Source organism: Solanum pennellii, chromosome 4 (genome assembly GCF_001406875.1).
Source record: "Solanum pennellii chromosome 4, SPENNV200".
In the NCBI taxonomy this organism is placed as follows: Eukaryota; Viridiplantae; Streptophyta; class Magnoliopsida; order Solanales; family Solanaceae; genus Solanum; species Solanum pennellii.
In genome coordinates this window covers 73,393,495-73,420,718 of record NC_028640.1, presented here as the reverse complement: position 1 = coordinate 73,420,718, position 27,224 = coordinate 73,393,495, and the positions used below count along the sequence as shown (strand labels likewise).

General features: G+C 32.7%; 6 protein-coding genes across 7 annotated transcripts; 2 read left to right on the top strand and 4 right to left on the bottom strand.

Moving 5' to 3' along the window:
• Positions 1–73: 73 nt before the first annotated feature.
• LOC107017043 (MDIS1-interacting receptor like kinase 2-like) lies at positions 74–2,307 on the bottom strand (the record flags this gene model as incomplete). The annotated part of the gene is made up of 2 exons (XM_027916255.1): positions 74–557; positions 790–2,307. A coding segment is annotated over one exon (1,137 nt), but the record flags the coding sequence as incomplete, so codon positions are not given.
• On the bottom strand, positions 313–961 carry LOC114076926 (MDIS1-interacting receptor like kinase 2-like). Its single transcript, XM_027916626.1, has 2 exons — positions 790–961; positions 313–557 (listed from the first exon to the last, which is right to left on the bottom strand). Exons 1-2 carry the CDS (start codon positions 959–961, stop codon positions 313–315), a joined length of 417 nt encoding a protein of 138 aa, XP_027772427.1.
• A 3,964-nt stretch (positions 2,308–6,271) lies between the features above and the next one.
• On the top strand, positions 6,272–9,673 carry LOC107016038 (protein arginine N-methyltransferase 2). Its single transcript, XM_015216513.2, has 3 exons — positions 6,272–6,664; positions 7,768–8,163; positions 9,038–9,673. The coding sequence occupies exons 1-3, from the start codon at positions 6,391–6,393 to the stop codon at positions 9,349–9,351; spliced, it is 984 nt and encodes a 327-aa protein (XP_015071999.1). The 5' UTR covers positions 6,272–6,390; the 3' UTR covers positions 9,352–9,673.
• Positions 9,674–10,455: 782 nt separating this feature from the next.
• LOC107018316 (subtilisin-like protease SBT1.7) lies at positions 10,456–13,411 on the bottom strand. Its single transcript, XM_015218774.2, has one exon. The coding sequence runs from the start codon at positions 13,014–13,016 to the stop codon at positions 10,716–10,718; it is 2,301 nt and encodes a 766-aa protein (XP_015074260.1). The 5' UTR covers positions 13,017–13,411; the 3' UTR covers positions 10,456–10,715.
• Positions 13,412–18,463: 5,052 nt separating this feature from the next.
• On the top strand, positions 18,464–18,970 carry LOC107018075 (glycine-rich protein DOT1-like). Its single transcript, XM_027916625.1, has one exon. The coding sequence runs from the start codon at positions 18,464–18,466 to the stop codon at positions 18,968–18,970; it is 507 nt and encodes a 168-aa protein (XP_027772426.1).
• A 134-nt stretch (positions 18,971–19,104) lies between these two features.
• LOC107018074 (acyl-CoA-binding domain-containing protein 3) lies at positions 19,105–23,765 on the bottom strand. 2 transcript variants are annotated; one of them, XM_015218440.2, is made up of 5 exons: positions 22,445–23,762; positions 21,659–21,761; positions 21,476–21,567; positions 21,311–21,356; positions 19,105–19,359 (listed from the first exon to the last, which is right to left on the bottom strand). In XM_015218440.2, exons 1-5 carry the CDS (start codon positions 23,506–23,508, stop codon positions 19,354–19,356), a joined length of 1,311 nt encoding a protein of 436 aa, XP_015073926.1. In that variant the 5' UTR covers positions 23,509–23,762; the 3' UTR covers positions 19,105–19,353. The 2 variants fall into 2 exon arrangements, with proteins under 2 accessions (XP_015073926.1, XP_015073925.1); XM_015218439.2 differs by having other exon boundaries at positions 19,111–19,359; positions 21,319–21,356; positions 22,445–23,765.
• Positions 23,766–27,224: the final 3,459 nt, after the last annotated feature.

The following is a 27,224-nucleotide window of genomic DNA, read 5'->3' as shown; positions in this document are numbered from 1 at the left end:
AGACTTCCAATAGAACCTAAGCTCAATTAAAAAAAAAATCCGAATTAATATAGAGAAAGAAATAACGGAAATGAATTCGTGGCAAAATACTATAGAATTAAATAATTACGCTGCATACACTAGTGCAATAAACCAGTTAAGCACCCTAAGATTTGAAACAACAATACTAGTCCCAGTAATAACTTTTTGTGGAACTTCACAACCACTTGGTGTCAAAGGTTATTCATATCGCCTTTCATAAATAGGTGATGTGTATCTATTGATGATAACCTATGAGAGATGAAGTACATTGTTGGCCTTGATTTTGGAGTTTCAAGCAAACAAGAGCTTGCTAGCTAGCTTGATGATAAAAAACAAAACCTCTTTTACTCTCCCTTCAGGATATGGAAGGTGTTCATCTAGCAAATCGCTAAGTTGAAGCACGTTATCTCTAGTCGATGAATTTGTTAGCACGGTAATGTATTCCCCGAGATGCTTTCCTTTGATTATCTCCAATGCTAATACTCCAAAGCTATAGACATCACACATTTGTGTAACCTTCATCGTATATGCAAGCTCTGAAGCAAAATTAAAAAAAAAATAAAGAAGGACTTTTGAATCTTGTGATTTTAAACTAAAGATATGTATTGTAACCAAATGTTCTCTAATATCACGTTCTTAAACATGGTATTGACAACTATTTTTAAAACATACTAAAAATGAAAGTCAGACAAACAAATTGAAATAAAGAGGGTAACAAGTCAAACGTGTAAATGAAATAAAAACAGAATGGAGTAAGTTAGACCAAACCTGGTGCAACATAGCCATATGTTCCTGCCAACGTATTGCGATTGGATGAGTCTGGTTTGAGAATCTTAGCGATGCCAAAATCAGAGACACGAGCTTCATACTTAGAATCAAGCAAAACATTACTGCTTGATATGTCTCTATGGACAATCGGCTGGGAGCAATCATGGTGCATGTAAGATAAAGCAAAAGCAACTCCTTTGATAATATTCACCCTCTTTAGCCAATCCAATTTTCTCGACTCAACTTCGTTGCCCAATATACTAGACAAACTCCCCCTCTCTGCATACTCGTAAACCAAGAACGAGTGTTGTGCATTCGAACAATAGCCGTATAGGTTCACAATGTTCCGGTGCTTATTCCCTATCAATGCCCTTACTTCATTCATGAAGCTATTGTGACATGAATTTTCAAATGAAGAATGAAATCAAGAGAGGTCAATTTTCCGAATTCCATAGGTAGCTGCCCAACCAAATGATTGGATGAAAGATCAAGTCGTTGAAGCCCTTTGATGTTTCCAATCTCTGGTGGTATGCTACCACTAATGTTATTTCTAGCCACCTGCAGATTAGTTAAATTCTTACATTTCCCCCAGTTGCTGCTGAGATCACCGTGGAAATCATTGTCGCTCAAATCGATGAAATAAAGCTCCGTGTAGATACCAAAAGCTTCAGATAAATTCCCAGTGAAGCTGTTATTATCAAACCGAACCCTTTTAAAACTCGAGCACTTGCTGAAGCTTCTTGGTATTGGCCCTGAAAGTTTGTTACTGCTCACTGTAAAATTCTCAAGTTTACCATTTTGGCAAAGCTTCTCTGGCAAATGACCTGAAAACTCATTTTTACTCATTATCATCACTACCGAGTTATCCAAATATGCAAGCTCTTTAGGGATAGAACCAGAAAGTTTGTTGGCGCGTATATTTAGAATACGCAAGTTACTCAAATTGCCAAATGAAGCAGGAATAGAACCAGTTAGTTGATTATCGTATAAAGCAAGTCTAGTGAGATTTTGCAAATTCCCCAACTCTCCTGGAATAGAATCATTTAAATGATTGTTAGGGATGCGGAGGGTGTCAAGCTTTGTTAGTGAGCCGATTTGTGGTGGAATTGTGCCTGAAATCTGATTAAACCCGAAGTCAAGATAGACAAGATTAGTGAGCTTTCCTATTGCAGCAGGGATGAAGCCAGAGAGCTGGTTGACGCTAAGATCAAGGTATTCAAGATAATAGAGAGATGAAAATGGAAAATCACCGAGTGTACCAACGACACCAGCATTTTTAAGATTCAACATGTTTACCCGACCATTAAAACATTTAACTCCATACCAACCCCTGCATGCATCAGGATTTGCTTCTCCGTGGCTGAAAAAATTCTTAACATCACGAGAACTTATTTTCCAAGAATCAAATAAGGAATTATTCGGGTTTTCGATAGTTGCTTTCCATTTGAGGAGACCTATTGCTTCCTCAATCGAAGCAAAAGAAACTCTAAATAAAAAAAAAGAACAATATTCTATGAACAATCATGGCCTTGTTTTGCATACTGTTTGAACTTATAGCTATATAGTGAGTTATTGGAAGACTTTAATTGGGAGTCAACTTGTCATTTTTCCTTTACATATTTCTAATCACTAACAAAGTCCCGTCAAATCACAAAAACTGTACCACACAATGTAGCAGACACCTCATAAGGCTGCACCAACTTTTAGATTTGAAGAATATTATCCATGGAAGTGAATGTCAACGTTTAAATTGTTGCCAAGGTTAAAGCTGTGGAGATTTTTTTGTAGAATTATTCAAAAGTCATTCCGTTAATGGACACGCCTGTAAACACGTTTAAATCAATTTCATGGGCCATGTTTTTGCAATTTTTTCTCCGATGGTCCAAGAAGAAAAAGACACAGACACATTTATAATGCACATCTGCCGGGAAATTCTCTGGCTTCCGGCGGCCTGTTCTTCAAAAAATTAAGCGTTTTTACTAGTGCGCCTTAATCCTAATGCAGTCCTTGTCTGGTTTCACTATGAAACAATTGACTCTGTCCCTAGTTGATCATGAGCTTGGCCTCAACCTTTAAGTTGAGTGAATTCTGGTAAATTGTGTCGTCTCGATTTAAGTGTCTTAGTTTAAATAGAAAGGTTCTTACGAGAAATAAAGAGGTTTTTCTTTTCCAATGTTGTGATTGTGTAGCTAGTGATAAGTCAGAATTTTCACTAACAAGTTTCAAAATATTAAATATGAAAAAATAAACATGTTAGGGTTTAACGTCTATCATATATACAAATTAAAAATAATTTTAACTACATATATATATAGTACTAGTATATTTTTTTGTCAAACGAATCTCATCGGCCTTATATGATCCGTCCTTATACGCAGTCTTTTAAATCTTATTGACGTTATGTAATAAATAATTTCTATTATATAGAAGAGCCATGAGAGGACGATCAATGTCATTATAGTAATTTTAATATCACTTGATGGTAAAATAATAATTGTATAATTAATGATCAAAATGAAAATCTAGAAGAATTCCTACATGTCTTAACTTTTGTTATGGGCCCATAAGGATATTATTGTAATTTTGTTTAAATGAAGAGTTTTTATTACTTGATTAACTTCTTACAAATAATAATAAATGTGTTTTGACATATTTTAGAAAGAAAATTTTTAACTAATTAAAATAAAATGTGTTTGAATAGTTAATATTTTGTTCGTAGGAATACTTTAAAGGAACATTGCGTAAACATATTTTTAATATTATGTTACATAATATGATCACTAAATTCGTATTTTGATTATTAAAAATAATCTTTAAAATGACGTATCAATAGTTTTTAAATAATTTGAAAAAATATCAAATTTCATGACTAAAGAATGAACAATGTTTGACTATCAAGAAATCAATAATTTGATAATGTATTCATCGAAAGATTATAAAATATAAAATATTCATTCTTATATTTTCTTAATATCAAATATGATAAACTATTTAATAGAGTAAATTTGACAAGGTCAACGTTTAACATTCAAATCCTAATAAATATTGAAATTCAAAATAAAGTAAATGAGTAGTTAAAAAATAAAGAAGAACAACAAAAGAAAATGTCAATAAAAAAAAAAACTTTGTTTAGAAATATAGAGGAAGAAAAAACTATAATAAATAAATAAATTAGAAGAAAAAAAACAACTTGAAAAAAAGTATATTGGTTATTTTGTGTGGGGGGGGGTAAACTTTAGAGTTTTCTTTACGGCATGATATTAAGTGTAGTATAAAAAAAAATTAGTGTAATTTAAAATATAACAATACGATAATTGTTATTGTATATAGAAATAAAGTTTCTTTCATGATTGTATTTATTTGTGGAGGCAGATATTATTTTTTTATAAGTAGTTTCAATATTTAGAATATAACATTACGATAATTGTTATTATATATAGAAATAAAGTTGCTTTCTTGATTATTTTTATTGTTGTGAAGTTAGAAATCATTTTTTTAAGTATTTCTATTTATGGAAGACAATAATAAAATGTATGACAAAATTCATCGACAAAGTCAAATACAAACACATTATACTTAAGTTGAAGCAATAGAAATTTGAAAGACTTTAAAACAATCTTTACGAATTGATTGATCAATAATTAGTATTTTATCAGATGCAAAGCTTATGGTGCAAATATCACAAAACGAAGATAATAACATTGTGAAAAATAGATACCCCTTGCGAATATATATGAAGACCGATGAATATTTTTAATGATATCAACGTTTTATATATTTCTTGAACATGAAATATTTTAACTCATAATCTAACGCAATTTTCTGTTTCCTTACTGCAAATAATTTTTTAGAATTAAACTTTCTCAATTTAGGTTGTAAACGACACATTTATGTCGTGTGACTCTTTGAAATAGATTATAAAGTAATATATTCAAGTTGTTTACTAAAGAAAAAAATAGTATAAAGTACATAATTTCATATCTTTAGTGGCTAATTACATCATATCCGAGAAGTTTTCTCAATTACAAAAATCTCAAATTTTTCCTTTCTCTCGAATATATTCCTTGGTTGTCCAATACATTGCAAATTACGTACTTGGGGAAGAGATGTATTCGAGAAGGGATAGATATGTATCCGAGAGGAAATAGATGTATCCAAGAGAAAATAGGGAAGCATCCGAAAGAGGACTATAATATCTTAACTTGTGAATTTTATCTAATTTTTTCAACAAAATATGTGAAATTATATTAAAATATCTAGTATATATATTATAATAAAAGAGATGTTAGTTGTAAGGGTAAAAGTGAGTCAAAGAATAATCTAAATGGTATTTTTTAACCCAATAGATGAATGAGGGACATTTTAAAACCTTTTCAGACATAACCTAAGAGTATTTTTGGCCCTTTTGCGTTAAATATAGGGATGTGTAAAAATCAAATCAACCAATAAATAAAAAAAAGACGAAGATATTGGATTATCCTATCAACGAGATTTTAATGATTTTATAAAAAGATATATCGGGTTATTAAATTGATTTTGATTTTAAATATTGGGTTATCGGGTAATCATATATGATAACTTCTTAAAACTATAACAATTTACTATTTTACTCCTACATAAATATTAAATATTAATCTCAATACCTTACTAGTCCCTACCTTTGCCCTTTAGCCATCAATTCACATTTTCAAATTGACTTTTGAGTTCACAACTTCACATTTTATAAAACTCCAAAACATAATTTCTCTTCGTGTATAGTTCTCTTCATATTAGTGATTATTATTATTTCTACTTTATGAGCCTTTATAAAATTACATTATTATCTTATCGAGTAAATTTATTGGAGAAGTCATAAATTTATTTCATAAGCGTTTTTCTATTTGTTAAATTGAAAACTGAACGGATAAGAATCAAAACCGACAAAACATATCTTGTTAATTTAGAATATTTAAAAATTGAAAATCAATAAAATCGAATCAATAATGCGTAAAAATGAACCGAGATGATGCAGACCCCTAACTTTGGGAAAAAAAGAATAAATATATTCTTGAACTATCGTAAATGGTATGAAGATACCATCATCATGCTTTTGAGACATTAATATTCCGACTATCCAAAGCTAGATCATATATACCAAATATGCATCCCATTTATAATAGTTCACGATACATTTATCCTTTTCCCCCTATGGTAATACTCTATCCGTCCGGAATTGTTTGTCATGTTGCGCTTATCAAAAATCAATTTGATTAACTTTCAAAGGTAAATTAGATCACATTAATTCGATATTTTAAAAAAAAATTAGATATTCTAAAACTACATGAAAAGTACTATAAATTATAATTTTTTATATATTAATATAATGAAAAAATACATCTTAAAATATTAGTCAAATTTTTTATAATTTGACTCTAAAAATAAAAATAATGACAAATAATTTCGGACAGAGGATGAAATATATACAATTCAAGGTCGAAATCATAATTTATCTATACCTCGAGGATCAAAAGGCAATCTGTCCTAAAACCCTTAGTCACTTCAAAGTCCAAACTCAGAAAATCACCGCAACTATTAGGAGCACAGTTTTTGCTCAGCTAAGAAATGGCCGACGGCGAAGCCCTCTGTGAAGCAGCTCGGAATGGTAAAATCAGTAGTATTAAATCCCTGATTGATACCGGCGGCGATGTCACCTACTTTGACAAAGACGGACTTACTCCGCTGATGCACGCCGCCAAGCACGGCCATGCCGAGGTCGTAAAGGCTCTCCTTGATGCTAGTGCCCCATGGAATGCCCTGACCCCTTCCAATGTCTCCGCCGGCGACTTCGCAATGGACGCTGGTCATCAAGAGGCCTTTGACGTTCTTCTCAATACCGGTGCTTACTTTTAATCCTCGCAATTTCTTCCTTATGTGTTAGAGTTAGCTATTGGCTATTTAATAGTACATTATACGCATCTTTAAATTTTGTGTTATAAATTTATTCAAATTGTTAATGCGTGACATTCCAAATACTACACTATCCAATATAATAGATTATTATGAAACTATACGTAACGACTATCCAAATAGAATGTAATTCTATAAGACTTGTGTTTGGTTTGAGGTATAAGGAAATATATTAGTAGAGTAACTGCTGTATTACTAACGCAAATTCTAGTTTTCTGATAATACAACTGCGAATTAATAATATAACTCTGCTTTGCTAATACAATGTCTGACTTTCTATATGAAACTTCACATAAGTAATAACAGCATAACTTTTGAGAAATTATGTATTATTCCAGATAGGATGTGGAATAAATAATATGTGCATCTGAAGAAGTAGCTGGATAAGATGTCTAACATCACAAAGATACTCTTAATGTAAGAGGACTTGTTTTGATATCACATTTCCTGCATAATAATCCCCGTGTTGTCATCCAATGCATAATAATTCATGTACTAATACAGAACGAAACAACCTGTTAGTCTATCTTATTTAGCTGCATAATTCCTCTTGTTTTAAGCATAAGGAAAATATGATCTCTCTTCATGTTTATATGATGATGTTTTACTCATCACATAATTATAAGATATTAGTTGACGTCTATATAGTTAACTAATGGTTGAAAATTGTTTGATGAAGAATGTTATGAGTGGATGGTGTAAAACATATGGAAAATCACAAATGGAAAAGTGTGATATAACTTGGGACAAAACGACTGATTCGTATATTGTGCAGAAAATAATAATTAAAAGCAAATTGTTATGTTTCATTAATTTTTTATTATGTTGTTGTAATTATTGTTTTTATTGTTCCCCAATATGCCTGAGAGCCAACATTATATTAAAATTTGTAATTTTGCAGAGTAAAAAACTAGTATCAGAAAAGGCAACTGAAGCTGTTAATCTTCTTTATACAGTGTGTAGTTCAACTAAAAGTTTGAGGCTGTTTAGCTTAATATTTCTGATCAAACATGTTTATTATTCAATATGTAGCAATCCAGGCAGAATTGATCCTTGGAACAATTGCAAGGAAGGACAATGCTAAGGGGAACTCAGATGGGAACTATTTAGATGATAGAGTCACTTTTAGTGAAGATAAAATTATGGACTCTGATAGTAAGGCTATTATGATGGCTTGGGAGAAGCCATTGATGGAAGCTCATGCGAAAGCTGTCTGCTCAAATGGTGGTCACATACTGAACATTGGATTTGGGATGGGCCTTGTAGATACAGCCATACAACAATATTCACCTTTATCACACACTATTATTGAAGCTCATCCAGAGGTCTATGATCGTATGATGCACGCAGGTTGGGGTGAGAAGGAGAATGTGAAAATCATATTTGGTCGGTGGCAAGATGTCATTTCTAAACTTGAAACCTATGATGGTAAACTTCCACTTCTTCCCTTTCTATTTTTAAAAGAAGAAAAACCCCTTTATGCTGGTAATACACTTCTGATTTTTAGTGTCTTGTTAGTGCATTGCTTGTTTTAATCATGAGATTCTTCCCTATACATTTTCTCTTCTGGTAAGTTTAGAAATCACTCTCTCATCATGCCTATGAAGTATGAATGACAATATGAGAATATACTCCTTCGAGGTTTCATTGCACTTAGTTTAGCGATGAAAAGTTGAAAACCTTTCAGGAAAACATATCAGTTTCAAGTAGAATTTCATCTTTTTCCTCCGTTCAAATTACTGCTCAATATCCCAAGTCAATAGTTGGTGCATGATTCTTATTGTCATCAATATGATCTTACATTATTCTGAAGTTTGTACTGGTGGTTGTTAATACATTTTCTTCAAAAAATTTATGCACTATGCACAATTTTTTGTTTTATTGTATGTTTACAGGCACTGCTGTAACATAAAATTCATTTCTCTCTAAAAAACTGTGTAGGAGGTGTTTTTTAATCTTCACGAAGGAGCAATTTTCTTTTGAGCTCCTAGCTATTGATTTCATATGCTGATTCTTGCTGTTCCAATGACATAAATGCCTCGCAAAACAACATACAATGCTTTTCATAACTCCGCTTGCTAGCAAAAGCAATAAGACAAATAATAAGAGTCATGAGTGTCAAGTTGGCCTACTTCTGTAACTTGATTAAGCAAAAAATTTCACTTATCCAACATTGTAATAATTGAACATGTCAGTTAATTATATAAGCTCGGTTCTCTTTTGTTAGATTTAAGTTTAGATTCTATCTGTTGTCTTCTTTTTTCTTCTTTGTCTCTTAATGTGTATCTACTCTGTTCTGCAGGAATATTTTTTGATACTTATGGGGAGTATTATGAAGATATGCGGGAATTTCATCAACATCTTCCTAGATTATTGAAGCCAGGTGGTATATATTCATTTTTTAATGGTCTATGTGGAGGTAATCCCTTCTTTCATATCGTATACTGTCAGCTAGTCTCTCTAGAACTTGAGAGCTTGGGATATTCTACGCAGCTGATACCATTACCAGTGAAGGATTGTTTAGGTGAATCTGTGTGGGAGGGTGTTAAACAGAAGTACTGGCAGTTAGATACGTATTACCTTCCTGTTTGTCAGTCTATGAGCGAATCAGAATGATATTATTGGAGCACTGATAATGTGGCATCAGATGAAAAAGCCTCCTAGGATCTTCTTCTTTTCTTGTTGTGTATTCATTTTGTAACGAGTTTAGTAGTATTTTCACATCTTCGATTTTTAGATATTATTATGCTGGCATGCTGCTTATATTTTTTTTGGAATTGGGATGATTTGTGTGGATCAGTGCATAGATGCTATTACAACACCAACATACCCAGTGTAGTCCCATAAATGCATAAATGCTATTGCCAAGAAAAAAACCCAAAGAAAAGAGAGGGAATGTAGGTGTTTTGACGCTTTATTTACTATTTTTGGAAGCTAACTACCCTGTGCAATTATTAAGTACATGAAATGTTTTACTTTATAAATCCATGAAAGACTTCTTTGTCCTTCCTAGAACCCATATTGCTCCTTCCACCCACCACAATAAAAAGGGTGGGGGCGGGGGTTCTGAACCCTCTAGAGTTTGAACAAATCATTCTGTTAATGTATAAGAACATGCAAAGTCGAAATTACATAAGAGGATCGTGGAGCTAGAAAATTTCATGCTTGAAATAACAGGTTGCAAAACGCCTGAGAGCATTCACTTGAAGCTCTGAATGCCTAATAGCAGCAACAACTTGAAAGCTGATTTTGAGAAAATCAGGGAGGAACACTAAGCATGATTGTTGTGAAAATTCATTCTCTGGAAACCTAGAGTAACTGCATCTAGGTTTATATCTACTCTCAAAGCCATGCTGAATATTTCAACTTTCATTGTTACTTCATGCTTAAACCTCCTTATGTCTTAGCCTCTTAGGTATAAACTAGAATATATTAAATCTCATTTGCTGTTAATTATGGAATGATGTTATCCTTATTTCTATTTAGCTTTATACAAGATAATTTATTCGCCTTTGATAGTCATTGGAAGACAAAACCTAGTTTACCCTCTTACTGATTAAAAGAACTTATTTTACCATCTTGATTATGTTTGTCGCACATCAACAACACACCCAGTGTAATCCCATCCATGTTTCATCAGTTCAAGGGATATTCTATTGCAAGTTGAGACATAATCAAGCTGACCCGGAAACCACCATTAAAAAAAAGATGGTCAATGACTGAGACAAGAAATAAAGCCAAATAATATCCACCTGTATTGTGTGGTTCGGTACATAATTATATCTGGCAAATACAGCACCAGCCTTTTGCTGGGCAAATCAACCAACATTGCCTAGAATTGCCTAGGCTTCTTAATTATAGGTCAGGATACTTGTTCAGTTGGTGAAATATTAGAGGAGTAACTGCTGCACACTAGTAATTATTTAAAAAGGACTATTAGCACTTGTACATTTGTGGTGAATGACTTAGAACTAGCAGAATCATGTCCAGCTGAAAGCAATTGGGCTTGCAACAACGTGTTGTCCATCTGACCACTCCAGTCGAGCGAAGCTGGTTGTGCCTGATGGCTTGGAAGTCGCAGTGAATGTCACAGTGTAGGTTTTCTTTTCGTTCTTTCGGCTGAAAGTAAGTGTTTGTGGCTCAACCAGAATCTTCACTTCCTGTGTTTCAGAAGAGACTGAGGCCTTGTATGTAGCTGGGTTTCCCACATTTGTTAGAGTCCTTGTGTATCTGGTCACGGTGGGGGTACTACTATCTGCATGTTCACCCCAGGCCGTTTCCATTGGAATGGAAAAAGATGGGTAATTAAGATCAGCAACTCTATACTCCTTATTTTCGTCACAGGAGATGTCTCTCTTTGCAATGACCTTGATCATACTCGGGCTGTAGTCCAAGGCACATAGAAAGTTTATATAGTCATCAACTGTTAGATCATACACTAAACCAGGACTGACAGCTGCTGTTGGATTCACATGTCCAGCACCATAATCAAATGGTGTAGATGACATTCCTGTTGCAACATCCTCGATTGTTTTTCCGTTTTTGTATGTGCTATAACTTGTAGTCATCAGTGCTGACCTTATAGCTGCTGGACTCCATTCTGGATGGGCAGCTTTGAGTAGTGCTGCTAGCCCACTTACATGGGGACATGACATGGAAGTTCCAGAGATGATGTTGAAGCCTACATTCCTGGTGTCTTCTTGCAAGCCAGTTGGTCCAACTTTCCCTGTCCAGCCAGCAAGAATATTGACACCTGGTGCTATCAAATCAGGTTTGAGTATATCTGGTGTGATTGGGTTTGGCCCTCTGGAACTAAAAGCTGCAACAACTGGCGATGGTTGAACACCCAACTTGGTTCCTCCAAATGCAATTGTGGCAGTTGGATTGCTGTTAGAAGCTATGTACTGCTTGATCAAGTTGCCAGCAGTTTGACCAACTGCAGCTGTAGGTATGAGGTGTGCATCAGCAACCAACTCATCTCCGTAAGTGTCTGTGTTTGCCAGAATCATCCCTATTCCACCAGCATCCTTCACAACCAAACCCTTTTGTGCCCTTGCATTCATCCCCCGGTCACAGACGACAATTTTTCCAGCAACTTTTTCTGGAATTAGACTACCACTGGTGCATAAATTTCCATTAGATGATTGGCTGACATTTCCAGCATACACCAGTGGCATCACAGAACTAGGCAATGCCTTTCCACTGTAAAGTGATACTCCATTAAGTTTTTTCCCATTTCCAATGCCAATGTATGCTGGAAATTCACGGTCCATGGTTCCAGCACCTACAGTAGTTATCCATGGTGCAACGTTGGATAGGGTCCCAGAGCTTGGACCACCATTCCCCGCTGAGCATGAGACAAAGATCCCTTGAGATGCTGCAGAAAATGCTCCAATTGCAACTATGTCCCTATGATAATCAGAAATTGTGCCACCAAGGGACAGTGAGAGCACATTTACACCATCTATGACAGCCTGGTCCATCCCTGCAAGTATGTCGCTGCTAAAACATCCTCCGGTCCAACATACCTTGTACGCAGCCACTCTTGCGTGTGAAGCCATCCCACGTGCTGTACCAGTTGCATAACCCAAGAGGCTAGCTCCGGTTACAACCGAGCCAGCTGCTGTAGTTGCAGTGTGTGTGCCATGGCCTTCATCGTCCCTTGGTGACTTGGATTCGATGGTCTCATCGATTGCCCCAAAAGCTGCTTCATAACCTTGTGAGAAAAACCTCGCACCAATAAGTTTCCGATTACAGCTTGATGCGTCGAAGTTCTTGCCAGTTTGACACTTGCCCTTCCAGCTCGCAGGGACTGGACCTAGTCCAGTGTCATCAAAACTTTTTGATTCAGGCCAAACACCTGTGTCCAGCACACCAATAATGACCTCACTCCTTGCTTCAGTCTGAGGAAAGAATGATCTACTTTCACGTCCTTCAAGTCCCAGAAACGTAGGGGATCGAGTGGTGTGAAGCTCGTATATCACTTCCTCGTGGACCGAGAGAATTCCCGGTTGCTGTGCAAGTGCTTTGGCTTCATCAGCTGTTAGCTGTGTTGAGTAGCCATGGATGACACTGTTGTAGGTGTAAAGCATGTTGGCGCTCTTGGATACTGACTTCAACGATGAGTCATACCACTGAGTATGATCATCAAAATCAGCAGGCATGTTGAACTTGTCCATGTGAATTATGTAAGTCTTCTTCTGGTTCTGTCTTGCATCAACAAACACATGAAACAACACTACCATTAGTATTAAAAGAAACATGGGCCTGAGTCTTTCCATCTTTATGTGAGTTCTTAGTGTCGAAGGTGAAAGTTAAATCGCTACTGAAAAGAAAAGCTTTTTTTTTCTCCTGTGGTGGAGATGGGCTGGAGTTTTGAGTGATAGGCTCTAACTGACTATGATATGTAATGCTAGAAGCTGATAATGGTTCATTGAGGGGCACACATTAAAGGCTTACTTATAGAGTAGCCAAGGAGTGTTTTAGTAATATATAATTGATTTCTATGTTTATCTAGGACCCACTTGGTTGACATAATTGAATCTTGTGAAAAAGATTCAACTGTTTAAATCTCAATGATGCAGCTTTTGGGAGATTCTTTTCTCTATCAATTTGGGATAATAAATATTGTTTTGTACTATATGTTTGATGCATAGTCATCTAGTGAAAGTTAAGACTGTACGCCTGTCTATCCACTCGTGTGTGTAGTAGCTATTTTACCTTTGTACTAGAATACAGAATATTGGCCTTGCCTCTGTTGCGTATTAAAGGTTATGTAGAACAGGGGGAAAACCAAGTGCCTGAAAGTCTCAGAATTGAAAGGTGTAGTTTTAAAGTACTTGTATACTACATGATTTCTTCCTATCTTTGATATCTTAGTCGAGTTGTGCACAAACTGACTTGGAGAAAAAAACAGTACTTGTACTAAGGTATTGACATATCTATACTGTTTCTTGTATGATGGGAAGTCATGTGCACTTGGGATAATTAGGATAAGAATCCTGTGTACTACATTTTTTAAAGCTGCGTGACGATGTTTCTAGCAATGCAGAAATTAAGGGGGTTGCCTTTTCTGTTTAACAGTTTATTTGGTATGGAAATTTTAAGTGAATTTCTCAATTCGTGAAGTGTGATACTATTTAACATGTCCCCCAAAATTTATGAGGAGAATCGCGCTTTCAGGAAACATTTGATGAAATTATAACGATGTAAAGAAGATTAGCATGACTCGTGAACACAAGTTTGATTGAGAGAAGATTAGATATACATAAACACGAGAAAGTATGATGCTTGTAAATTGATAATCAGGTATTTGACGTTTGGTATTTGTATTTAAGTCTTTGATTAATTTTATGGTGAACGTCTAGGGACCAAAGTAATTTTTGTTGGTTCTGGGAATATAATTATTTGTGAGTGGGTTATTTGCAGAATAAAGGAGATTGGAGATAATCCAAAAAAAGGTCTAGTAATACGCCGCATAACTATGATCTTTACACATCACTTTCCATACGAATGAATCTTTTATAATTTGTTTGAACATAGGAACGGAAAGTATGAAATTCTTACTATAGTTGAATTTAATGGATACATTGCATTATTTGAATCTATGATTGGATGAAATAAAAGCTTTTATTTCCCACTGAAAAATTAGCAAAAAAGTATTTTCCTGATCGAATGAGAATGACTGAAAAAGCAAAAGAAACAAAGCAAAAAAAAAAAAAACAGTTGCTTTTCTCAACAACTATCTAGAATAGTTTAACATGTGTGATTTACGGAAGATGGGATGTATATAGACTTTATCATTATTTTGTTGGGTAGTCAGTCATTTTTAATAGACTTTCGATTCAAGAAAATATCTCTTTTTGCAACAATTTGAAAGATATGCAAATTGAAACGCTATGATGAAAACGTTGAACAAAAAAAAGTACTGACAACAAAAATAGTAAATATAACCAAAGTACATGAAACAACACTATTAATAGAATCAAGTGCATTCGCACTATTAGAAAATGTGCAAAGGTTTTAGAGGAGAGATAGCAAGTGTTGTGGGTGGAGTAGTAAATGCTCGATTGCCTGAAAAACTAAAATAAATCAATAAAAATAGTCAAGTCATCTTTAAGATTTCTTATTCCAAGAAAGTATATAGTTGTAAAATGAAAGAAAGAATATAGCCGTTTTAATATATTGGCAAAGCCATCAATAACCATTTTGACTATCTTACTTGTTTGTTCTTTTAATTAATTTTGGTCACTTCAAGTTGATCCAAAACTCTTTTTGATCTCGGACCAATATCCTTAGCACAATAATACAACTACTAGTAAAGAAACAAATAAGTGCTTCAAACTAAAATTTTATTTTACATAAGAGAAAACGCTAGACTAACTAGTAACTATCTATTTTAATCCTCAACCTCTTTGCTCTCCTATCGCATTCTCCTTATTTTAATTGCGATTTTTTTTTATATAAAAGAAAGAAGAGAAGAAATTTTGGTATTGGCGCCCACAAAGTAGAAGATCATATATCACCTCAAAAGAGAAAGGGGAAGATAGATATAATATGTGATAATGCTTATTAACCCATATTAATTTTAAAGGAAGAAGACATAAATATTGGCCTCTTCTGTTTGTGTTTTCATATTAAAATATCAGATTGGATGGTCCAAGTTGAGATTTTTGTCTAGTGGCTATATAGACAAAGTAATTGTTTTAGTACTATAAAGCCATGACTAATTGCCTTTTAAACTTCTAATGCTAAACAACATAATTGCCTATAATTATTATTATTATTATCATCAGTATCCAGCAGCATTTATGCCTAAAGATATTATTTGCTTTTTACCCTTCAAATCACTATCATTCCATACACCATTAAATTTGTTTACCTTGTTAAAAAAAAAGCAAATCTTTTTAAGATTTAATTAAATTTGACAAATTTGAGATTTGTTGTTATAGCTTATTCTTACTTGAAGTATAGAGTTACGAGTGTCAAATTTTGGCATAACCAAATTCCGGACTCATAATTTTGTCTGAAGTTGATTTTAGGATGACTAAATTTTACTTTATTTAGTTTTATACGAAATTTGGTTATTCCTTATATAGGCATCCTTAAAATGACTGTTTGTGCATTCACTCGACTACTAATTCATAATCTGGCATTTACCAAATGAAGACTTCATACTCGATTCTGCGAGAATTTTTATGAAATCCTTTCATTTACTTCTCCCCTTTTATTATTTTCAAGTAGTATCGACTTATTATATACTTAATAATTTGTAGGTTATTTAGTCGAAACAACTATCAGATAATACCTTATTACCCAACAAAAGTACTTACCATTAGAAGAAGAAGAAACAAACAAAATTTGACCTACTTTTAGAGCAAATTCAGTATCTATTTAATTTTTGGATAAAATTCTTAATTAATTCACTTGGCTTTAAAGGAAAAACCACTAATAATCGAAATAACTTAGGTGCTGAAAAAAGTAACAAGATTTTTTAGTTCTACAATTATTGGTTCATGGAATATGCTTCGATCACCATAGTATTAATTTGGCGCACAAAATTGACTCTAAATTCCATGAATTCTTAGTGAAAGTGATATTTTGGTGATTTTTTTTAATCCATTATCAGTTATTACATTTTAATAATTACATATTTTAAGTAATTTTAGAAAAAAATTATTTTTAATAAATATTTATAATTACATAAATGCTAAGATTTATTTAAAATTATAAGATTAATTTTTCTTTTTTCATAAAAAAATATTTTGTATCATGTGAAATGAATTAAAATCGACAGAATATTATTTAAGTATAATTAGAAGTGATTTGACAAGAAAACCACTTATTTATAGTCTGTATTTTATGGAAATTAGCTGGAATAGGGCCTACAAGTCTACCACTAATAATTGTGGTGTTACAGAAAAATAATATATTTCTTTTTATTACGGTGTTTTTATGAAGATGATTAATGGACCATTAATTTAATTAGCTAAGATGATTGATTGGTGATTGACCAAACAACTAACGGGGATTTTGTATAATTTTTGTTACAAAAGTAAAATCACATGAAAGACGTAAAGTTTGGTGCACTAAACTCTTAGGTTAGTGTTTGGGGCTATAACGATGAAAGACGAAGGTTTAAAATTTATTAACTCAAAATGTTAGTTATTTTAAATTACTCCGAAGTATTTATACAAGACAAAGGTTGAGTAAGTCTAAGAAAAGTCGTAAAGTTTAAAGGGTTCGGATTGAGCATGACCAATACAAAATATTTAGAGTGTGAAGTTTAGTGAAGTAAGTTATGTGATAGTATGGATGTAGGATTAATACATAGGTCATCTTCGAGAAAGAAAGTTTCAAGTATCTAGGGTTAATAATCTAATAAAATAGATAGATTTATCGGAGGTAAAATAAAAAGTCTCATGAACACTTTAATTCTTGTATCTAAGATCATGCTTTTCTGTAGAAATTTAAAGGTAAGATTCAGTAAATATGTTTTTTTTTTATTTCGAAATTTTAAAGATGGCCAACTATTTAATAATTAGCTTGCTTTTATACTCCATAAATAATCAAATACTAAATGACAGCATTAATGAGATTGATAACAATTGGTGAACTGCTAAGTACAGTCTCAATTCTTTGGATTATTATTGGCCCTACATATATCATTTTCATGTTATAATAATCACTTTTAATTTCAATCTTAACAGTGACAGCTGCCAAACAAAACCTTGACAGAGGTTTGATTAGTCCTCATGACTCATCAGCTAACCATCTTTCGCTTGAGCCGCGGGTCTTTCAAAAACTAAAAGAGACTCTCTACCTACTCGAGGTAGGAGTGAAGCTTGTGAGTATTCTATTTTTTCCTAATCTTCAAATTTCACTTGTGGAATTACATTATATGTTGTCGTTGTAAGGTCTAAGTACACCTCATCCACTCCATATCCCACTTATGGGATTCCACTAGGTAGGTTTATCCACCAAACAAGCCCACCTTAGTCTTGGACCTCTTGGTGAAACCAGCAACCACACACTTTATAGCAGTTGACAAGTTAAAGTTACCAGTTCGTTTTAACTTTAATTTTTTCGAATTCTAAAGGAAACACTTCCATGTCTACTAAGGTGAAGCAACTGATATAGAGTAAGAACCTCAGAAGAACAGTGAAGTATTCAATAGCTATAGTAGATATGACAATAAGGATTTATTGGCTAACTTATTGAGCCAACTTGTTTGAAGCCCCAATTGATCATAAAGAGGCGGATTCAAGATTTCAAGTTGACGAGTCTGTTGTGCTGTTGTGTCTGTTCCCATATCCTTTGTAATATTTGATATGATGTTAATATGAATATCTACTTGAACTAAAAACTGTAGAAGGCTACATTTGTTACTGACAGAGATTCATGTTTCCCCCACTTTTTGGCCACATAAAATTTGCAGTCTTGATCTGCATCATGCAATTTTCAATTATCATGAATCATGCATATTGGCCTGACTACCTATACCTTTCATCATACTCAACAGGCACACATTTATCATACTTTTCTGCATATTTATATCTTAGTGAAGAGAACAGACACCAAGAAAAGCCAACAGCATCTACTTTCTTTTCTATCCCAACAACTATTGCACATTTTTTTCTATGTTTTGTTAGTTCTTTCTAATAGGGTTTTCTTGATATCTAGTCCTCTTAGTCATAATCAAATTGTTGAGCAACATAAGAGAAGTGATATGGGAGAGCACAAAGTCTTTGTATGGAGTCTAAGTTTCCTGGTTTTGTTGTGTTTTGGGCTTTATGGATGTGTAACAGTTGAAGCAATCCGAGAAGGGAAGTTTTTAACTTATCAGGCTAAGGCTGCCAATGTACCACTAACCAATGGTTATGGAAAAGAGTTTGGAGGTGGAGGAGGAGGAGGTGGTGGTTTAGGCTATGGTTTGGGTGGTGGAAATGGTAACTATGGGATGGGTGGAGGATCTGGCAGTGGCCAGGGCGGTCAATATGGTGGAGGTAGTGGTGGTGGCTTTGGTGGAGGATCTGGTAGTGGCCAGGGTGGTCAATATGGTGGAGGTGGCTTTGGTGGAGGATCTGGCAGTGGCCAGGGTGGTCAATATGGTGGAGGTAGTGGTAGTGGCGGTGGCTTTGGTGGAGGATTTGGTAATGGTGGTGGAGTTGGTGGAGGAAATGGTGGTGGATATCCAGGTTATGCCGGTGAGAGTGTGCAGTTTAATTTTCCATAAATGTCTGCAGGGAGGAGGAACTAAGAAGGAACAGTACTGGTATCTCATGTAAAATAAGGACAATCTTTACTACTAAAGTTAGTTTACCTTTCACAATTGTAAGCAACAAAGTAGGTCCAGAACCATAAAGGATATAATAATAATAATAACCAATGAGATTATCATTCACTTCATATAATAAAAAGTCACTGAAACAAGGAGATCATTGTTTATCTAATTATAGTGTTGTTTTTATTTAGCGGAAATAACTATATACATATGCAGAGTAGATGCATAATAATCTGATAAGGGAACAATAGGGAGAACCAAGTTGTGTTATGAGCTGCAAGGACCTGAAATTCTTGAAGCAGAACCTGCATTATCCTGCTGGTGAGTTCTCATACCTATTCCTGAAAGAAACATATGAAAATCGCTATAAACCAAAGTTTTATCTCTGCTACAATTATCTATCAATTTCTTCAAACATAACATCAATCTAAGAATTACTAAAGAACTATAAACATATTCCATATCTGACCTCTAAGAGGGAAAATTACAAAGCATTCAGATACCTACTAAATGAACAATCATAAAAGCCAAGTAGAAATTAGCTCATGTATAAGGTAACATTCAATTCGAAGTTGTGAAAAGAACAGGTCATTGGAGTAAAGTTAAAAGTGCATCAGAGGCCCAAGACACTTCTCAATCAAATTTCAGAGTCACCCTTAAACTTTGAGAATGTTCGCATCTTAATGTTGTCCAATCATTAGCCAACACATCTATCACTTCTATTAACCACACCCTCATGTTCATCGCCTTCATATTAAACTTGAACAATCTGGGTTCCTATATCTTCTACTTTGGCTCATGTTTGGTCCCTAGTCTTTATATGGCCATTATCTTGCAAAGCATATATGTCTGTTTCATACAGAAAACTGAATTCTTGCTGGACCAAAATTACCAAAATAAGTTCTCGTCCTTAACACCTACATAGTTTTTTTAATAAGCTTGTCTTTAGGATCATAGTGGACAGTAATTGGCTTTCTAGAATCAAGAACCAATTCTCCTTTACACTGATTTCAATGGAGAAATGGTTCTTGAACACCAAAAATATTAAGGGCCCAGCGCCATTACTAACTCTAAAGTTGGGATTAATTTGACATTGAATAACTAACACTACTATTATCATTATCAAAAACCTGCATATAAAATTGATAAAGTGGTATAAAAGATGAGTGTTGCAGAAGCATTCTTCCAGAGTAAACGAAAGAGATTTTGAGATCATAAACTCAAGCATCCTACTTCCTGAACCTTATACAGAAGCAAAAGCAGGATCTTATGTTTTCTCTCTGGTGCTTGTATGAGTCTGTTATTATCAATACAACAGATATAAATGGATGGATTTGTAATGTCATAGTACAGATAAATAGTTTACATCCTTGGTTCCTATATTTAAAAAGAATTCAAAAGATAAAACCACTATAGAGTAAAAGGAGCCAATTATAAAATTATGTAATGTTCAAACAACTCCACTTATCAGGCCTGAATTAGAATGAAAAATAGAGCAACTCTTTAAGCTGTCATAGATTCCAGAAAGCTTCAGTTATCAGGCTATGGATGAAAATGGTAAACAGTCAAATGTAAATAACTACTCGAGGAAAGGAAACAGAGATCATAAGATGTAGCACCAGTCTACTGTAAACTGGCTTAATTACTGCATATAACTAGGCAGCGTGATACAAATTGTAAGATTAGTAGTTCTGTTACAAGAAGCCAACTACACTGATGTGACTGATCTTCATGAGTTTAACATACAGTGTGTCCAGTAGCGAGTATGTTCTTGAATGATATTCTTTGAAATGCAATTAAAGCACAGATATTATACAAAGTATGTCTTATAAAAGTTCCTCATAGACAAAAGGACAAATCTCAAAAATTTAGACAAGGATTCCCCTAAAAGGATGTCCGAGTGAAGACCGAAAAATAAATGTCCGCTACACATTTGAAAAAAAAATAATCACCTAAGGGACAAAACCTCACAGAATCCAGCATTAACAGCAAATGTTTATATTAACTAGATCATTATGTTCTTATCCTAGATAGTAAACAGTTGCACCGTTTAACTTGCAATTACCCAAGAAAATTTCAATCATGTGGAGTGATTTTTTTTATTTTTTTTGGCAACAAGAGGATTAATAAAAAGTTCAATGCGACGTTGAATATTTTCACTAGCTTTGAAGTTGAAATTCAACCAACAGCAAGTTTTAGGGCCAAGTTTCAACATGGAACATAAATCCTTTGGATTCTCCAAACAAGTGAACATCACTACAGAATCAAAAGTTCGAAAATTGTATGAATCACCTTTTCACCTTTATCTCCTTCTGCAGCACGGTTCGTTTCCAGTGTCCTGTAGATACATGCAAAAGCTAGTGAGAAAGGCAGATAAGCAAAAATAATCAAGAGTCGAATGAAACGATACAGTGGGAACTTTCAGAGGACATAATGACGAAAGTGAAATAGAAGTACCTTTCATCTTTGCCTGTATCATTAGAAGAATCAGGAATCGGATCTGGATCTCCAGGCATTTTAGTTTCTGAAGACCCTACTTCGCAATCATTCTGCAACGGTAAACCAACCACTTGGAGTAACGTTTCAAGAAAATCTTTAAGTAATTTATCCAAAAAAAAGTTTTAGGAAAATATTTACAACCTTACTATGATGTGTCCAATGGGGAACATGGTCTGACAAAAGCTTAATATACTGCTCCATAGCCACCTCCTGATTCATGCTTCCCATTTTCTGCCATGCATTCCTTGCACAATGGAATTATTGTCCTCCATCACTTACAGAAAGCAGCTTTCATTCCTGTTGTATAACTAGCAATCAAACTACACCCGAAAGTAGTTTGAAGGTCTGTCCTTTACTGCTTATTGAATTTATGCTAGGTATCTTTTTCTAAATTCTAACACAAGTTTCTTATGATATAAATGTACTATATATCATGTTCAGTTTCCTGCCTCCGTCCTCTCAATTTCACTACGAAATTCAGGCTATAGATATCTATTCTAGTTTCTGGTCAAACTATTTTCTGGTAAAACCAGGATACAGTAGATTTGATGAAAAAAAGTAAAGAATAAATGTTAGGGGAAAGCTTTTTTAGGTCAGATCATTCAACAACGTCAAGGAATTCAATCGTGAATGATTAAACTCAAAGTCGATCAAACTATATGTGAGATGGTGATTTATCTTCCCCATTTTCAGCAGTGTTCCTTCTAATTTTCTTTAGTATATCTTGATCGTGTCCTCTCCTACAAAAGGTTCTACTAATCCAATAATCACAAATATCCAACTAACTAGATAAATGCAAGCATTCGCTACAGAAATTACTTTTTTTGGTTCAAACAAATCAAAGAACATTTGAAAAAATTAATGCAATTGAAATAGAGTACAAAACAATATGCTAAAGCTCATATTTTTTGGAGTATGAGGTTATACCATTTAGCACGGGCATAGACTTTCAATGCCATTGGTTGAGGTTCGTAACAAGGTCCTTCTGTTGCAATTTTCTGGAGTCCATACAATTGCATCATCAATTCACTCCCCAAATTCTCCATACCACTATTCTTTCCATTTCCCCCATCCACAAAGTTAACAGCTTTAGCAAATTCCTCCTCCAATTCACTTCTCTCAATTCCCTCCCAATCATCATCAATATCTTCATCCATCGCCATCTTATCCGTCTTCTCATCATCCCCTTTACTCAACCCACCTCCTACCTCAACCACCTCATTTTCACCTACTTTGACTTCATCAACAACCACAGCATTCGCGGTATCTTTCTCCTTCACAACAAGCAACTCATCAATCTTCTTAACCTCATCCTTTTCCACCATCAACTCAATTTTGCTACACACATCTGCATCATCATGATCATCACTTTCACCACCACAGTGCTTATTCAAATCAAGATTTTCACAAACCTTTTCGACCGTAAAGTCATCATCTTTCTCTAAAACACCCTCAATTTTCTTGACTTCATCCTTTTCCTCCACCAACCCATTTTTTCCACAAACTTCTGGATCATCACTCACCTCTCTTTCACCACCACATTGCTCAATCAACTCAAGACTCTCACAAACCTTCTCTCCCTTAAAGTCATCACCTTTCTTCAAAACACCCTCAATTTCCACCTCCCTTTCACCACCACAATGCTCAACCAAATCAAGATTCTCAAAACCCTTCTCCCCCTCAAAGTCTTCACCTTTCCTCAAAACACCCTCAATTTTTTTCTCAACTAACCCTTCAACCCCATCTTTATTAGGTATTTCTCTTTCTACACGATCAACATTTCCAACAACTCCTTCAACAAATTTGACTCTTTTCTTACTTTTCCTACTCCTTACAACCAACCCTTTTGATATCTTGACTTCCTCCACAACAATTTTCTCTGTATCAACCCTTTCATCTTTTGACACTGCAGCAGAAACAAATTTAACAATTATACAAGAAAATACAAGTGCTAACATAGCAGTAACAAAGAATTCTTGAAAAAGATTCATTTTTTAACTTTCCCAAATGATTTTCTTGCCTCTTGGTATACAGTAAATATGAAAGATCAAAATATTTCTGATGATAATCAATACTTATTAAGAAGAAGAGTTCAACTATGAAATGGATTTGAAAAGGATAAGAATGTTAGAAAAATAAAGGAAAGAATTAATGATGTGGAATTTTACTATGCTTAGGACATTTCCATGCTATAATATCGGTGGAATTTTATCAATCATAAACGGATATTTGCAGCTTAGAGTAAAGTATATTCGGTTTTCATCTTCCAATAATAAATATACGGGGGTTGTTTGTCTCGCGGATAAAGATATCTCGGGATTATAGTTTTGAAGATCATAATAATGGAAATATAGAAAATATACGCCTATTAAGATAAATATTTAAAAATATAATCTGAGCTAATATTTTTCATTATATTATTCCTTATAGAATTATAAATAAAATTTTGTAAATAGCGTAATATATGTCCTAAAAAATATAAAACTTCATCAAAAATGATATATATAACAAAAAGTATTTGAATATCTATCTTAAACTTTGAATAAGTCAATTATTAATCGAATTTCTTTTAAAAAATTTACTAAGGAAGTATAAGGTGGAATGAGATAATATCAATAAGGATATTAAGGTAGAAATTAAATCAATATTATGTTTGTTTGAAAGTACAAATTAATACATCCAACCAAGCATAATATAATTATATTAAAAAGGAGTTGAAGAAAAAATTAATAAAATTATCGTTTTTATTTATAATTTTTGAATTATATCACTACTAAATAATCGATTATAGTTATTATTTTATAATGTGACCTTGAGATTATAATTATTGGACTAATTTATTATACGTCTTTAGATAAATAAAATAATACTAAATCTAAAAATTAATTTATTTTTGAAATTAATTATACTTTTAAGTAAATTATACGTAAATTTAACTTTGATATATCTCAATTTATTTTGCGATTTATATAACCATATGATTTTTTGTTTTGCTTTTCATCTATTTGGGTCCCACTTAATGTTTTTAGTGGGTCCCAAAAACATGAGCATCTTTATTTGGTGTTTAATTTATATCAAGACGGAAAAAAGTGTATATGGGCCATGTTAACACGTTTCTACATGTGTTTTCGTTTACCAATCTTATCCTCTTCTCCCATTTTTGACGTGTCATCTTCAAATCTTATTTTTTAGATTTATTTGTATGTTTTTTATAAGTAAGAAAATATTTTTCTTGTTTTTATTGGTGAATGAATAAACAATATTTATTAAGAATTGATATAAATTTACATACTAAAACATTAAGAAATTTGAATACTTCAATTCACCTATAAAAGATTGCCAAGTGAACTGGTCTTTGAATTCAATTACAATTAGATAACGTATTTTGCATAGAGATTACATAATAATAATAATAATAATAATATTTAATCTTAAAAAGGTTTGAATGTTCCAATTTAAATATGAAGGATCGTCAAATGAACTGGCGTTCAAATCTAGTTATAAGATAACATTTTTTGCATATTCATTAAATAATAATGAAATTTGAATATTAATTGGAGTAAATGATTTGGATTTTGGAATAAGAGTTTTAAATATATTTGCTAAGAAAAATCTTATTGTCTATAAATAATTAAAGTCATTTTCTTCGTATGATGAAACTTCTTTTTTGGGAAAATCTTTTTAAGTAGTCAAACATAATTTTCCAATATATTGAATTAGCCTGTTTCTTTTTTTTAAAAAAAATATATGCTAAATAATTATATTTTTGTGTAGTTCAAAATTTTAGAGTAGATATAGACAAAATACAAGTGTTTTTTAATCGGTTTAAATTTTAGTGAATATAAATATTAAATATTTATATTTTTAGAAAATAATAAATACTACGTGAAATTAGTTGAAATTTACGTAGATTGTCTCGAATACAATGATTATAAAAAGTGTATAATAATTCTAGTATTTTTTATACTTTTGTAAGTTAAACAATGTTTTCTTTGGGATGGAGTAATACTTATACTTTACCAAAATTAAGATTTTCTCTTTCGTGTCACTTCTACTTATTAATAACTATTATTGTCAAGTTACCTTCTTTTTTTTAAAAAAAAAAAAAAAAAACTCAAGCTGCTCTTTGCGTATAAAATATTATTTGTGAGAAATTTTTTTTCATTTTTCTTAATTATTAGTATTATTAATAATATTATTATTTATTCTTGCTGCCAAATAGTTGGAGTATTACAACAGGTAATTGATTGAGGAGGATAAAATAGGCCCTAGAACAAGTTATTACATTATATAATTAATTCTAAATAATGGTCAATAAAAGTTAAATACTACTTCTATTTTAAGTTTAAACCAAATGGAATTAAATATTGACTAAATTGGTAATTTTATTTTGCTAAAACTTGAACAAGTTTAACAAGAAAAGAAATGACAACATTCCTGCCAAACAATTATTTCGTACGTAATCAAAATATACCATAAAAGGATGTGATGCCGATAACGTAATTGTTTAATTTAACCAGAAATTTTTAATTTGAGTTTTGAATATAAAAGAAAATTCTTAGTAGGAAGCGTTTTTTCTTGAATAGAATAAATTAAAATAGATGTATCGAATTGAAAATTAAATTTTTTTTATATAAATTCATTATCCTTTATTACATCATGATTTTATTCTTTTCTTGATTTTTGTTTCCTTGTAGATTTGGACAAAATTATAAGAAGAGTAATTGTATATTTACTTTTGAACATCTCAAGTTATGAATCATATGATTATATAAGATGTTATATTATTTTATATAAAATAAGGAAGAATATACTTTGAAGTACTATATCACAAGTTTAATCACTACTAGAAATGGGTTAATAGTTTTTGTGGTTCATTAACTACTGATAAAAATTTTGTGATTTCTAATTTAGCATATTCAATTTTAAATTATTTGAAATATGCTTTTTTAATCCATTTATAAATAGTTGTAGATTTTCTGAACTATTATTTGTTTCACCATTTAATTACGTATGAACTATATTAAACTTGTATTAATTCTTACTTCATATTTGTAGGCACTACGGTACTAAAAGCAATCAAATGTAATATATTTTCTCAATTAAGTAACCATTTAATCAATTACGTACTAAATATGTTGAATCATATATCACAAAAATCTAAATCAAAATCTACTCATAACTTAGAAATTTGACAAATTGTTACCGCATTAGTTTGAAATTTCATAGTTAATTTTTTTTTCAAAAGAAAAATATTTATTAAGTGTTTATCTAGTGCGATATATATCTCTAATGAGATTTGTAAATTTTTCTTTTTTGGAGTTATTAATTTCTTAAATGATATAAATTTTCTTGGTCTAAAATAATATAATAAATTATTATTTAATAACAGATAGTATTAAATAAATAGTATTAAATAATATTAGTATTTACTGTGTACTAATCCTAGTCCTATTAGAATTAGTACTCCTTAATCTTAGTCCTATTAGCATTAGTACTCCTTCCTATATCTCCTATATATATCTCCCATGTATTCCCTTATTAGGTTAACACTTCAATACAATCAATATTCCTTCATGGTATCAGAGCAGGGCCCGTCTCACCCGATGTTGGGGTCCCCAAAATCAAAATTGCCCATTCACCAGATGCTAAGCACTGGGCGTGAGGTGGGGTGTTAAAGAATGACAAAAGTCTCACATCGGTGGTT

Coding starts and splice junctions, on each gene's coding strand:
- LOC107018074 (XM_015218439.2), bottom strand. CDS start 23,508: ATGAATCTTTTTCAAGAATTCTTTGTTACTGCTATGTTAGCACTTGTA. Junction 21,357..21,475: donor GATACAGGCAAAGATGAAAG/GTACTTCTATTT, acceptor ATGTATCTACAG/GACACTGGAAACGAACCGTG. Junction 19,360..21,318: donor TGCTGCAGAAGGAGATAAAG/GTGAAAAGGTGA, acceptor TGTTTCTTTCAG/GAATAGGTATGAGAACTCAC.
- LOC107018316 (XM_015218774.2), bottom strand. CDS start 13,016: ATGGAAAGACTCAGGCCCATGTTTCTTTTAATACTAATGGTAGTGTTG.
- LOC107018075 (XM_027916625.1), top strand. CDS start 18,464: ATGGGAGAGCACAAAGTCTTTGTATGGAGTCTAAGTTTCCTGGTTTTG.
- LOC114076926 (XM_027916626.1), bottom strand. CDS start 961: ATGCACCATGATTGCTCCCAGCCGATTGTCCATAGAGACATATCAAGC. Junction 558..789: donor ATATGGCTATGTTGCACCAG/GTTTGGTCTAAC, acceptor ATTTTGCTTCAG/AGCTTGCATATACGATGAAG.
- LOC107016038 (XM_015216513.2), top strand. CDS start 6,391: ATGGCCGACGGCGAAGCCCTCTGTGAAGCAGCTCGGAATGGTAAAATC. Junction 6,665..7,767: donor TGACGTTCTTCTCAATACCG/GTGCTTACTTTT, acceptor TTCAATATGTAG/CAATCCAGGCAGAATTGATC. Junction 8,164..9,037: donor TAAACTTGAAACCTATGATG/GTAAACTTCCAC, acceptor TCTGTTCTGCAG/GAATATTTTTTGATACTTAT.